The sequence below is a fragment of the Simochromis diagramma genome, unplaced genomic scaffold (assembly GCF_900408965.1).
Source record: "Simochromis diagramma unplaced genomic scaffold, fSimDia1.1 OVJJ01000618.1, whole genome shotgun sequence".
NCBI lineage: Eukaryota > Metazoa > Chordata > Actinopteri > Cichliformes > Cichlidae > Simochromis > Simochromis diagramma.
In genome coordinates, this window is record NW_024387423.1 from 9,989,882 (window position 1) to 10,004,763 (window position 14,882).

The window sequence follows — 14,882 nt, forward strand, 5'->3', positions numbered from 1 at the left end:
AATTTGCTCCAAATCCCAATTCAAGTTAGCTTTGGACTTAATTTCCTGATTTGACTTATAATTAAAAGTTAAAATCTGAGTCTTCGATATATTAAGTTTATAACCTGATATTGAGCTAAAGGTCTCCAGAAGTGATAACAGCTTGGGAAGGTAACATTTGACCCTTTAAATCATTTTAAATCACATTTATAGCAGGACGGTGAACAAAACGTTAGGACACTGAAACTGCTTCAGCTACATTAACTAGTGCTACTATTACTTTCCCTCCTGTTTCATGTCGAGCTGCTCTTTGTGGAGTAGGCCTGTGAGGGCAAAAATGGTAGTTGATTTTAAACGCGCATAAGCTCAGCTGTTCTGTTTACCATCTTAAAATAAAGCATCACTGCCCACCGAGCTTCAGTGTCTTCTTGTTCCAGCAGAGGTCCTCCGTGATACAAGACAAACTCCTGCTTAGAGGTGGCACGCTGGCATCTTAGTCACTGTGCTGTGTTTCCATTTAGAATCCACTTTAAAACGACTGGAATTAGCTGATGAAAATCCAAATAAATGAGGTAAGACAAAAACATTAACAGTCGAGTTATTTCACCGCGCTCAAAGTTTTATTTTTATGTCTGTCACTCTGATTTCAGCACATTTGCCAGTCAGCGGCGTGACAAAAACACTGTTTTATGTATGTGTGTGTTTGCAGAATCTGTAAACGTTACGGCATGAATGGCATTTAAAGCGCCAGCGTCGTATTTCAATCGGCCTCAGTTTCAGCACCATGGAGAGCCAACAGGCCCTGACAGCAAGTCAGCAGACAGTGTTTACCTTCATGTACATATTCGAGCAAAAAAACAACAACCTTCTGTATGTGTACAGCAGATGACATTTTTATATCTGGTATTTAAACGGTTCTAACTTGTGTCCGTTGGGATGATTTTAAGGAATGCCGCAAATCCGTGCAGGGAATGTAAAATCTTAGATGATATGGTTTCGATCAATGTTAAATCCTGTTAAATCTAGTTTTGCAGTGTCGGGGGGCGTGGTATTATAATATAGCATACTATTGCATCATGTGCATTTCTAAGAATAATGTATAGACTAAGTGTATGTAAAATTGAAACGTGGACAGCGCGCAGTGTACTGCTGTACAAAGTCCATATCGCTACACGGTGGGGGGGCTTCGGTGGTTAAGTAACGCCCCGCTCGTTATGTAACACACTTGGGATGGCGGGCACTTTATTGCGCGCGCACAGTCAGTGGTCTCACTTCTTGCCCAATCGCGTGCGTCGTCAGTCTGCACTCAGCTCTCATCCGCACAACATCCACACAGCAGCGCGCAGGCTGGCACCACCAGCAGAGGAACGACCCTTTGTGCTTCACCCAAACTGACGCGCATCCTTCTGAGAGACATCACCGTTTAACGTCACCGTCCACCATCCAGGCAGGTGTTGTTGTGTTTTTGATCCTCTCATTGAAAACGATGTCGCATCAAACGCGTGTTAGCCTCTAAAAATCTTCCCTTAAAACTATTTTAGGAATGGCAGCAGGTGGGGAGGGGTGGAGCTGTTTACAAGTTCAGGAGCGAGTCGTCTTTAGATTTTTTTTTCCAATCATGATATTTTTGCCTATGCGCATAAATATGACATGTTGGATTAAATCTGTCCACCCCATGCTTGAAGTTGTTTACAGCCAGAGACGTCCTGTAGCTGACTCCGCACATCGTTATCATGGAGACATGTCAGCGCCTAAGGTAAACATTCCCAGAAACTGCGGGGGCGCCACATGAAACAAAACAAAAATCCCACGGCTGGATGCGATAGGATAAAAATGTAAATCGAGCAACTATTAAATGGTTATATGAAAAGAACCGCTTTATTTGTTGGTATGATATTATCTAAATAGGCTTTATAGTACTCAGTTTAAAAAAAAAGAAAAGGAAAAATGGATTTTGAAGGGAGCTGTGGTAAACAAAGGGAGGCATGTAAACACATGGTGCGCTGTCCGAGGGTTTATTAATGATGGTTTAAATGGCTGCCCAAATTCTCTTTTATTTTGGGTGTGTTGACAGCACTGGAAAGACATGCAAACGAAAATGATCGCCACTATATGGAGAATAATTCTGTTGACTGTGGGTTTCTTTTGCATAAACACATCTTCTGTACTGGCTGGAAGCTATTTTACCAAAAGTCACTTTTAGTTTCAGAATGCTTCATGCTGAAAGTGAAAGTCACTTCCAAGCACTGACATCATGCATTTATGATGCAGTCTGTTTAAGGGTTGGTGGGCTTAAAATAAAAGTGGCAGGTATGACATGTGACTCAGCAGAGAGATTGAAATCATTCAATTGAATCTTTCCTTTTTTTATTTCAGCAAAGGGAGGGGGAACAAGAGTCAAACACCAGCTGGTTTTCACAGAAATCAAGCAATTTAATGCCTCAGTAATAAACACAGCAAATGTACCGACTGCATTATGACGTTAATGTCAAAGTGGAATGAGAAGCTTCGCATTAGTTCATGTGTGTCACCACCATTATGAAAAAACACATACTCTGGGATGGATTAAGGGAATTATTATTGACGCCCACTCCATGCTGTTTTAAAACAACACCATCTGGATGAGGGGAGCAGCTCCAGTGGAGGCTTAAAGACTTGTTTACTTGTATCCCACTGACAGTTCTTATAAAACATCCTTTCCCAGTTCATCTTCTTACTAAATCAGCAACCTCCCATGAAGTTTGTTTGGAATACAGTTTTTTAAATTATTATTTATTTATTTTTGGATTGATTATGGTTCATATATGCAGGCAATTTGGCTGTTTGTTGCTTAAAGGGAGTCTTTGCACCTTAGGCAGTTCTTAGCCTCTTACTCAGCAGGTAGCCAATCAACTTTGTCTAGAGACAAGTAAAGGATCGAATGTATGGGTGCGAGTGGAAAGACTTGGCCGCAGTCAAATCATCAAATATGGGTATACCACAGATGGATGGGCAGGAATCAATGTCAACACAATGTAACACAATACTACAAAACCAAGGTGCGTACAGTTCAAATAAAACCACCTCAAGCAAAGCTAAGTAGAAGAAAGGAACCAGCAAATCTCTTTAGTTCATTTAATCAGGAGGCTTCAGTGCATAGGCTTATTCTGACTGAGACGTTTGACACTGTGACTAAGAGCTATATATTTACAATGAAAGTCCTTATAGCTAATCGTAAAGCTAAAACACCCAGCATCATCAGCAGACTGTCAGAATCCACTGAGACCACTCTTTTTCCAGCCAATTGTTATTAAGACACTACATTCAAAACTGAAAACCTCAGCCTCTGAGAGATACTAGAAAGGAAGTCAAAAGATCAATAAACTCATGTCGAGTTATTTTCAGGGAACCATGGATGCCTTTGCTTTGCATAACGTCAGTCCATTCGGTGGCATCACCTCCAAAATTTGTCATCCTGGTAGCGGTGCTTCCTAAAAAGAAAAAAATCATTGGTATTCTCGTGACAGTCTGCCTCATAGTTGTTTAGACACCACATTTCAGTCAGCACCAAAACTGTCAGACAGGCTGACACCACCATCCACATTTCCTCTTGACCACACCCTTTTTGATTGAAAAATCACACATCTCATCTTCTCTGCTCAGCTCTTGTTTCAGTTTATCCACATCCAGGTTTGTCTTTTAGTTGTTTGTTTGTTTTACCTTTAAAACCCATTAATGAGAGCCACAGTTAAAAGAAAATCCATTAAAAATATAAAAATATAAATATTCATTGATCTCATCAAATCAGTGGCACAATGCTCCGTAAACACGCTGGCTAGAGTACACAATGTTCATTCAGTCTGAGGAAAGCATCGAGCAGCTGAATGGTACCTCCCCTTCAACACTTCCAGATATTTCATCAGTGAAGGGCTGAGTAGGATGAGCAGCAGAAGCCTTCACTCTGTGCACATTCATACATAACTGGTTCCTTCTAGCTCGACTCTTTCGCACAGTTTATCCCCTTCAGTTGCTATGACTGTTGCTAGGGCACGGCAGCAGTCGCCCGGCCCTGCTTGGTGCCTATAATCTGATTCTGCCATGCTATTGCACCGGGCTTTTGTGTATTACTACAGCGAAGGATGAAACTGTGGATGCCTGAAAACCAAAAGAATAAAAGTGTAAGATAAAGTGGTGCAGTACAATTCAGAACACGTCAGTCTATTTTTGAAGAAGATGAAAGTGGAGTTTGAGTCCAGAGACTCTGTGTTCTAATTTTGCAGTTCGGTTTGGTCCTTTGTGGGTTGGAAAGGAGGATTTTGCACACTTCTGGGCTACTCATTAATGGATAATAGGTCGTATTGGGTCCTTAGTTTTGCAAAGGCAGGTGATCGAAGTACTTTTCTTTTTAATGTAGGAGGGGGGAAGGTGAGATCAGAGTCAAAGGATGCAACAGCAGCACACAGGCCCTGGGGTCAATGACATAATTCCCAATGCCACCCCCAAAAAAGAATCTGTATGTACTTATGCAACTGACCCCCTTACTCGAGGGTGCTGAGAGGCAATCAACAGGCAAGAGGAACTAAAGTAATTTTATAAAGTTTATTCAAGCGTGAGAGAAGATCTGCATTATTTAGCTATGGAGCATCAATAAAAAATGCTTCTCTCTTGTTTAAATGTGCATGTACAAAAAAAAGTTCAGCGTTAGACCAGAGTTCCCTCTGCTTTGGCTTCTATTTCAAACCCTTTTATAGAAAAAGAAGCCACAGCATCGCTCCAGCATCCATTAGATTTCATTGATTGAAGCACTTTGTGGCATTTGGCAGGCAGCCCTGCACTTTTTGCACAGACAGCTGATAAGAAGAGTTAGCATGACCTCATCTACTGTATTACTGTGCTTTATATCTATCATTTTAATCTGGGATAACTTTGATGAATAATCTGAACATGAAGAGATTGCTCTTTGTATCTGCATCTGCACAAAGACCGAACTGTTCCAAAACCACAAGCAAACTGAGTTAAAGGTCCAGTGTGTAGAATTTAGAGGTATTATCACGTCCAACTACAGATGTAAGTAAGTTTAGAACGAGCCCTTTATAGGCAGCACATCTTCTTATAATAATCCTGCCATGCTGCTGAGCAGAACAAGCAAACCGAATATGGTTTCTAGAAAGGACATTTCACATTTAGACTGAATCAACACGCTTATGAGCTCTCCGTCATGCTTGGAAATGAAAGGATTAATTTTGTTCCATTTTACAATGTGATGCCATTAAATCTCACACAGTGTTCCTTTAATTGATTTAAAATTCATTTCTGCCATATGTTTTTTGGTTGTTTTTTTGTCCAGGGTTAGGGTTAAAACTTAGATTTTCTGAACTTTTGATTAGCATCATTATGTAATAGTTTTCCTGCAAAGGTAAAGACATTTCAGCCCATGCTCTGCATGTCTTTATTGCTCATTGGCAAACTTCAGCATGCTAACACAGTAAACAGAAATGCCAAACCTCTGTACGTTAACATCAGCATGCTTGTACATTGAAGCGCTGCAACTATTAAGAGTCTTACATAGATGTAGACTCATAATTATTTTTACATAATCTCCTTTCATTTGGATTTTCTCTGTAATTCCTTGGCTTCATTTGATTGTTTATAGGCCGACTGATCCTGATATGAAAAGGTAGCCCACTGTTTATTTTTAGCATTTTTTTTATTTATTTCCTGTGTTGGGCCAAGTCTGCCTTCAGGCTTCTAGTGCCATCTGTACCAGACAGCATTTGTCTGTGTGTGTGTGTGGGGGGGGGGTGGATTCAGTGGTGTAACAGGGTTCAGATAGAGGGCTTTTGTTTATTATGAGTTTGACTTCCACATCAAAATTCTTATCTATATATGGTCCACAGGAATGTGACTTAGCTGTTTATCTTTTTTTCTTCTTTCACACTGATCAGAGGAGAAAGCGTGAGGCACGATGGGACCATTCCAAGAATATGAGGTGAGTCTTAACTGAATGCAAAATACTCTTTTTTACCCATAAAAACAAAGATAAAACAAAAATATCTGCAACCTTGCAGTTATTATCATAAGATAATTAATGATAAATATGACCTGAACTAAATCGTTTGGTAATTCAAGAGAAAAAAAAAAGAAAATCATAGTTATCATACATGCACTACATCAGTGCCTCCTGCTCTAATAAACAGGAAAACAAATCACCACAGAAAGGGAGCCCCCGCAGCCGCATCCCACGTCTGGTCCTCCATCCTTTCCGACCAAAAGACAAGGGATCGCCTCTGTCTGATTCCCCTTTCTCAGAGGAGGAGGGCAGGGAGTGTGACATCAGCTCCGAGCACTCCAAGAGGACCATCAGCACCAACAGTTTTTGTTCTGGTAAGAAGCTCAGCTCCAGGGCAAGGGCAGGACATGCCTAATATGAAATGAACGTGACTGGTGGTCAGCTGAAAAATCTTATGACAATACTACAATGCAAACATTTTAAATAATTTAAGCAAAGGTTATGCACGCTCAAAAAGAAAAAGCATCTTTGTTTGGTTTTCTCCCAAACTAGCCTCTATTAAGAAACAGAGCAAAAAATGCAAAGAGTGAATGTGTGTGACCACAGAAACTACTTGACAGCTACTTTCTGGTGGTGATGAGCCATTGTAAAAGCTGTTGTGCTATCTGCCAGAGAGCAAACTTAGGTTGCGATTGACTGCCTGCCCTGCGCTGCCCATTCTTGGCTATTACTGTCTGTGTGCCTGTCTACAATAGATGACACCGGCTGCCCCACTAGTCAGTCTGTGTCCCCCTCCAAAACCCCGTCAGGCTCAGAGCAGAGTGCCCACGGATCGCCGATACTCCCAGAGCGCAAGACCAAAGTGAAGAGGGTGAGGGTGATGGCCGAGTGGAGCGGTGAAGCACGGAGCGCGCCGAGGCACAAGAGGGAGCTGAGGTCGGCCATGAAAGCCAGAGGTACAAAAAAAGAGTACTGAGAAAAATACAAAAACAAAATTTCAGATAAAGCAAGAAATCTCAAAATCTTCAGCTTAGCCCTGCTGTATTATCATCTGATCCTAAGGTTTGATTCTGTTACCACTCATGAGTTTTGTTTTTTTTCTACTCACAGACTTCTGTAGTGCAGCATGGTTATCACATAACAATTTCCCACTCTGGGATGCAGCTGCTTACTAAAAAGAAAATTGTGAATGGGAGAAGAGCCATTTGTGTATCTGTGCATTTTTTTTAATCAGAAAATTAATTTTTTTTTTCTCTTATAATCTGAGGCAAAGGGGGGAAATGCTTGATTAATAATCAGACTGAACAAGGGGCACTGATTGGTGGGGAGAAATGTTTGGGAGCTTAACCAATTAGGCTGATTAGCAGGAGGTCAGCTCACTGAAGGTGCACAGACTCTTAGTTGACTCACAAAGTGGTGGAGGATCACTGAGATTTGAGCAGTTTTAATTGCTGTTGTCACTGGAAACAGTAATATGGTTTTGTTTAATGGAAAAAGACACTACTCAGGTATGACTCTGATTTCAGTTTTGAATCACTGAAACTCTAAAATGATGACCTGCTTTTGTTCTGCTTACATCACTGTGCCCAGGCCTCAAGCCTTTGTCCTGCTGCAACAGGACAACAGCAGAGAGAGATTGCATAAGGCTGGATAGCATTGGCTAATTGTGACGTTCCAGTGATATTTATGATGATATGGTTCATTTTTGGCTAAGCATTAGTATAGATTGCTCATAAATCTTATTGGAAATCCTGTTTAGAGATATAAACACCATAATCCTGCAGTGGTTGCTGAATGAAGGATTGTTTGTGATTTTTAAAAAAGAAAATGGTTTAATGCACAACAAAACTCAATCTAAAGCGGTTTCAGTTTCTAATGTGGCACGTTGGGGAAAATGAATTGCTCTGATGCATTAAACTCAAATTAACTTGGGCTGTGGGTTTAAAGGCAGGAGTCATATGACTAGCTGGTAACTTTTGGCTTCTTTTAGCAGGAATTTTAAGTAGGATTCTTTTTAATTTTTATAAAATTGACCCTCATTAAATTATGTAGAACCCAGAGTGTTGCTGGAGAAGTATAGCGGTGATCAAAAGTTGCACTGTCTTTGTGGATCCAGAGGAAGTATATAACGGTGTACCAAGAGAGGAACTGTGTGACTGCATGAGGAAGTCAGGAGTGGCAGAAAAATATGTAAGAAGACAGAGAGACAGTGGTGAGTTGTGCCGTAGGAGTGACAGATGAGTTCAAGGCAAGGATGGGATTGCGTCAGGATTTGGCTCTGAGCCCCTTCTTGTTTGCACTGGTGAGGCATGGGTTGACAGATGAGGTCAGGCAGGAGTCTCCGTGGACTCTGATGATTGGAGACAACACTGTGCCACGTAGTGAGAGTAGGGAGCAGGTTTGAAGAGAGTCTGGAGAAAAAAGGAATAAAAGTCAGTAGAAGAAAGACGGACTACATGCGTGTGAATGAGAGGGAGGTGGGTGAAACGGCCAAGATGCAAGGAGCAGAGGGAGTAAAGGTGGATGAAGTTAAATACCTGGGGTCAACGAGCCAAAGCAATGGATAGTGCACAGGAGAGGTGAAGAAGAGTGTGGGTGGAGATGAGTGTTTGGGATAATATGTGACAGAATCATGCAGCAACAGTGAAAGGGAAGGTTTACCAGATTGTAATGAGACTTACTATTATGTATGGATTGCAGAGCAGACAGAGCTGGACATGTTAAGATTTTCTCAGTGGGGGTGACCAGAATGGATAAGATTAGAAAGGAGTATGTCAGAGGGGCAGCTTAGGTCATGCAGTTTGGAGACAAAGAAAGAGAGACAAGGCTGAGATAGTTTGGACATACGTAGAGGGGGGATAGTGGATATATTGGACAGAGGGTGTCGAAGATGGAGCAGCCCAGTGGACATGGAGAGGGTTGGTGTGACAGGAAGATGCAAGGGATAAGCTGAGATGGAAGCGGATGATCTGCTGTGCTGACCTCTACAGGGAGCGGCCAAAAGAAGGAGACATAATTTTGTAGAACCCACATTTTTACACTTGCAGGAATCAGTCAGTGTTTCTGCATAACTAAAGATGACGGTTAAACAGTTTGTTTTATCCTGTTGGGACATTGTGCTCTTTTTCCTTTTTTTCCTTCCTTCAGGTAGTGAGGCAGACTTCAGCTCTTCCAGCAGCACAGGCAGCCTAAAGACCAGGGAGGTTCTCAGTTCCAATTCAGTTGGAAAGAAAGCTCCTTCACGCAGGTATGAGGTTTAATATGTGCATCATAAATCACTAACAGATTTGAATTTAAGTTTTCAAGACATGCATTATCCAGCAAGACTGCAGTGTGCATATACACTCTTAAAAATTATTTTTTTATTAATGAACACCCATATTTATTTGTTGTCATTTATTTTTATTTTTTTCTTTCATCTTAAGTCGCAGCACTCACATCAGGCCACTTCCGGTGTTCAAACCAGCCGGGAACCCAGCAGCCAACAGAGATGCAGAACTCTACGCTCCCTACCGAACTCCTCCAAGAGCTGCCTCCTCAACCAACAGCAGCAGCTGCACCTCCAGCCCCACTTCTAGGTAATAAATATAGATTTCATGCTTATTTGCCGTTTTCTCTTTATTTCCTGTTAAATGTGTTTGAAGTGTAACCTTTTTTGTAAGAGAAGCAGGTACATTTTGGAGACTATAGAGGTTTAGGCTGTGGCTCGGGCCATGTGCAGTGACCACTAGTGAGTGGGTGGCTGGATTAGGCTCAGACAGTTATCATTTCCTCTCTTGCAGCTGGCTGGGATTATATTGGTCATGATGTGGCTGTAGCTGGGATTAATGGGGATTTAATATAGCAAATGTCTGAATATGGTACCCAGACAGTGACCTTTCTGACTGGGTCTCATCTGCAACTAGAGCGAAAGCAGTTTGCTTTGGCAAAGAGAACAGGGTCATAAAATTTTTCATACAACAGAATACAGTTGCCTGAGTCTTAAATATTGCTAAAACTGAATTTCTAACATGGTGCTTAAGGCAGCAGATTATTTGAAAGGCTCTGCTAGTTTGCATCTCAGCCCTGCATAAGCCTTCACTTTAAAAATCCACTCTCAGGAGCAGTCCAAACGATAGACACTCAACCCTTTTAGTTTCTGTGCAGACACAGAATCTGCCCTGTTTTCCATGCTCACAGCTTCCATAAGTGCATGATAATCCTCCAGTCCTGTCACTCCAAGACGTGCCGTTTGTCAGCATTCCTCTGCCTGGCTAAGTGTCATGTGACATTGCTTCCCCCTCACATGCTGCTTTCTCCAGGGCTGTATCTATTTCTGGCAGGGATGCAGCATATTTGCATCAAAGCCTAGAGTAACCCAGGTTGCTAGGATATCGTGCTGGTGAAAGAGAGCGTCTTAAATGCTGCTTTGCATATCATCCAAATCCGCTAGCTTTTTTGAGGGTGACAGGAATCCTTTATTAGTTTTCTCTGAGCATGATGACACACCTATTTGAGGACATGTAGGGGACATTTGCCAAGGCTTTTTCCACTAAGGTGATTTCTTTGCTAGCTAACACTGCTTGTATTCAGCATTTTAGGATTTTAAGTCTGTTGCCTGCATGTCAGTAATCCTGTGTCAGACAGTAATTCCAGGCTTCAGGGAGCATCTGCCCTGACAGCACTCTGAATCCGACTAATTACATTCTGTGGGGAGAATTTAGCTGAAGTTTTAAATTGGTTTGTTTTCTGCAGCTGTTTAAAAATGTCTGCTTGATGAATGACAGATAATCACTTCCCGAGGTGTAAACATCCACCGGCAACCTAATTTCCCTTTCTCCCTCTCTTTGTCTGCCCAACAGAAGGGCAGGTCTGGGCCGCTACCATTCATGTGGTGACAACCACGGAATCAGGCCTCCGAACCCTGAGCAGTACCTCACCCCTCTGCAGCAGAAGGAAGTGGCCATCAGACACCTGAAGACCAAACTGCTGGAGTCTGAGAACAGAGTCCATGACAGGTTGGCAGCCTCATGTCCAGCTGTTCAGTTTTAAGACAGGATGACAGCAAAAATGTACTGCTGTGCTGATGTAATGCTTGCATGCTGCAGTTCTGCTCCTCACTAACATCTTGTGAAGTCTAAACCCCCTGGAAAAGGAGTGTTGCATAAGACTGCGCATAGCAAAGCATTTTTTTTTTTAAAGTGTTTCTTTATTCCTATGCTGCGCTTAACAGTGATGGATTAAATAATGTCCTTGTCATTCATTAAATATGGGACTGTGGTTTAGCATGAAGACTCAAACAGGAGCATCTGGGCAAATGGCAAAATATGCCATTTTTATTTTGGGTGAAAATTTGAGTTAATTATTTTACTTTACTACAATTTCTTTAAATGTGTACTAAGACAAAAAGGAGGCATAGTAAGAAATCAATAGGAATGGCATTGCTGGGGCTAGATGGATTAATAGATGGGGCGACCGTGGCTCAGGGGGTTGGGAAGCTCATCTGTAACCGAAAGGTTGCCGGTTCGATCGTTGTGTCCTTGGGCAAGACACTTGTCTCCTCTGGCCTACTGGTGTTGGCCAGTGGGGCCGATGGCGCCTCGCTTCGATATAGCAGCCTCGCTTCTGTCAGTCTGCCCCAGGGCAGCTGTGGCTACAACTGTACAACTTGCCTCCACCAGTGTGTGAATGTGAGAGTGAATGAATAGTGGAATTGTAAAGCGCTTTGGGTGCCTTGAAAAGCGCTATATAAATGCAATCCATTATTAAAAGTGTGGTAGCTAGGTTACACCAGCCATTCGTAGGTGGCCCACTTAAAAACCCGGGAATCCCATGGTGCCCACTCAATTTTAAATTTTCACTCTAATCAAAATACAAGACAAAAGTTTCTTAAATTTTATTCAAAAACCATAAACAACACAGGTTGTTGGCTTTAAATTGATAATGCTACCCAGTCATATGTCAAGTGTTAAGGCCCATGTGTGGCCCACCTGCCACTTCGACACAAAATCCAAGACATGAGCAGTAATTTTAGGTCAGAGTAATATTGCAAACTAATGACCTCCTATTTGATTAATTTTTTTTTTTTACATAAATGTGTAACTGTACATACTTTCATACATTTCAAACTGAATAGTTATTCACTCCCCCCTTTGAATTCAGGCCATGAGCCTTCACAGACATTTGTATTAAAGTGGCAGAAAACACAAAGTTACAAACTCAATAAGTGCAGTGGGTGTGTGTGGGGTTTTTTTTGTTTTGTTTTTTTTTGTTTGTTTTTTTTTTTTTTTTTTTATAAAAACCTCCCAGCATTTGTAAGTGGCCTAGGACTTCTGTCTATATAGTGTATTTCTCTGTTCTAACAGTAAATGTCTAGCCACCTAAACCCACACACAGTGGGTTGTCACAGCCATCCCCCAGAACATCCAGTCTTTAGCTAAACTATGTATAGCTTCAGACTTGGCATATAAGTGGCATTTTTTTTTTTTCCCAAACTTTACAAATTACATGGTAAAGTTCACAAGTGTGTATTCAAAAACTGTTCCTTTAAGTTACTTGGATGTTTTCCTCCCTCTTTATTAGAGAGACAGAGATTGAGGAGCTTAAAGCCCAGCTTAGCAGAATGAGGGAGGACTGGATTGAAGAGGAGTGCCACCGGGTGGAGGCTCAGCTGTCCCTCAAAGAAGCACGCAAAGAGATCAAGCAGCTGCGTCAGGTGGTGGAAACCATGAAGAGCAGTCTGATGGAAAAAGATAAAGGAATTCAGAAATACTTCATTGACATCAACATCCAAAACAGGAAGTTGGAGTCCCTGCTGCAAAGCATGGAGCTCGCCCAGAGTGGTGCCAACCTCCAAGATGAAAACACCCTGGACTTTATGTACGACAGCTCTGATGGCAGCGGGAAGAAGATGGTGGTGGATGAGGAAGGTGCAATGGAGCTGGGATACCAAGGAGCAGAGGCAATGGCAGACAGCGGGCTGCTGGCAAATGATGAGATGGCGAACAGAGCGGACATTTTGGAGAAGGTCTTCATGTCCACTGCAATGGACTTCAGTCAGGACTGTAGCAGCAAGCTGAGGGCCAGTGCAGAGTCTGGGCCCAGAGTGTCTGCACTGTCAGGAGAGAGACAGGCAACCGATTCATCCACTCTACCAGATATGGTTGCCACCTCAGGCACACTTCCACATCAGGACAAAGAAGTCCAGGCCGACATCATGCCCATGCCTCCAGACCTGCAGGCTCTGCTCTTTCAGCTTCTAAAGTTCCATGGGGTTGCAGCAGGAGATGCAGCTCTATCAGCCCCAGTTAATCTTCTAGGGTTCCCAAACCTACCTGACTCCATTTGCACCACCACCAAACAGCCTGACTCAACACCTTCCCAACCCATCACATTTCCAGAGAGCCCCGACACCTCCGCCGATTCCAGCACATGTTGCTCAGAGCCTTCCGAGAACAGACGATTCATGGAGGAGCTGGACTTTACTGTCGGCGAGGAGGATTCTCATCTGTCATCAGGACTGGATGTGGTCAGCAAGCGTTACTGGAGCAACAGCTTCCTGGTGGATCTGGTGGCAGTAGCGGCACCAGTATTGCCTACAGTGGCTTGGCTGTACTCACGGCATGGCTTGGACGGAAGCACTCCGGTGTACAACATTGCTGCCCTGATTAGGGGCTGCTGCATCATGGGATTGCACTCTCTTCGTCACATCACTCATAGGCCTGATGCGTAATGGCTTCCAATCCGCATGCAAAACCCCTGACCTTGAACTAAAGCACTTAAGCATCTTTCCAAGAGTATTTGTGACATTGTTGAACACTTGATATCAATGCAGTCATTTTGGTTTGAGCACTGTTATTTTTTTGCACTGTAGTTACCAAGAGGTGACATGGAAGGGATTATTTATAACAAAGTTTATTTATGTATTTATTTATGATTTACATGTATAAGCAGATCATCTGGGTAGATGGTTGTGTGTTATCATAGTCCTGTGGTGTCCCTAGCTGTTTAAAGCAAAAGTTCTTTGTGTTAAGAGATTTTCAGGAGGTGAAAGACTGACTGCTGCTTTCTGTTTGATGGGTGGTGGGTTCTGGAATGTTTCCTTTCTTCATAAAGTAACCTTAAACCTTCAGCCAAAGCTTTAATGTAAGTTCACCGTTTTGTGAATTTTTTTTTATTTTTATTTTTCCTCCCCTCATTCTGGGTGTAGAGCTTTACTTGGTACTGCCTGTGTATTGTTCATAGAAGCTAATGCTTCAAAGCAACTGACACTTGTTATGTGCCTGAGCAATGTGCAATACTGGTAGTAACATCAATGTCCTTGCATCTTTATTATTAAAGCATGATAATTCTGGCTATGTTGTAGTGTTTTGTTTTTTTTTTTGAAATTTGCTTTTGGGTTTATCAAAATTCATGGAAATCTTTTTCCAAGTTTGACTTGCGTAAGGGTCCTGTTCGAGACACAAACAATGGGAGTTTTTTTTTTTTCGTTTTTTTTTTTTTCTTGCCATAAATAAATAAACGGGGGTGGGGTATCTCATCAAAACCCAAGTTCCAGCAAGCAACATGCTCTCGTGATGGCTCATCTTACGTAAAAGCTTTCTCGACCTGTCTACAGATGTCCCCTGGGTTGTGGTTCCGACTGTGGAGTGCATTCGATCCACTTTACTGGGATCTCTCAGAAGCTGTTAAACCTACCCTTACACCAGTAAAAACTGGGTCAATGCAGCTCTGAGTCTGCCCACATAAGCCTTTAGTGATTGCATAATACCCATCACATTCAGTGAAAATTAAAGCAAAAAGCTGATTAAATCTACATGAGCTAACACTTGCATCTTTGCTACAATGGGTCCATTTCCGCTCCAGCTGTAAGGAGAAATGCTATGTTGACATTGCATAACCATGACTCCTCGGTTCATAAGGCATCTGAGTCATC

At 42.2% G+C, this 14,882-nt stretch overlaps 1 protein-coding gene across 7 annotated transcripts; it reads left to right on the plus strand.

The window, feature by feature from the left end:
• The first annotated feature begins 466 nt into the window (after window positions 1-466).
• On the plus strand, window positions 467-14,302 carry sybu (syntabulin (syntaxin-interacting)). 7 transcript variants are annotated; one of them, XM_040012644.1, is made up of 8 exons: window positions 467-551; window positions 5,904-5,947; window positions 6,156-6,342; window positions 6,724-6,924; window positions 9,116-9,215; window positions 9,394-9,546; window positions 10,810-10,965; window positions 12,530-14,302. In XM_040012644.1, exons 2-8 carry the CDS (start codon window positions 5,924-5,926, stop codon window positions 13,677-13,679), a joined length of 1,971 nt encoding a protein of 656 aa, XP_039868578.1. In that variant the 5' UTR covers window positions 467-551; window positions 5,904-5,923; the 3' UTR covers window positions 13,680-14,302. The 7 variants fall into 7 exon arrangements, with proteins under 7 accessions (XP_039868578.1, XP_039868579.1, XP_039868581.1 ...); XM_040012645.1 differs by lacking the exon at window positions 467-551 and adding an exon at window positions 1,259-1,430; XM_040012647.1 differs by lacking the exon at window positions 467-551 and adding an exon at window positions 1,259-1,430 and having other exon boundaries at window positions 6,174-6,342.
• The last annotated feature ends 580 nt before the right edge of the window (window positions 14,303-14,882 follow it).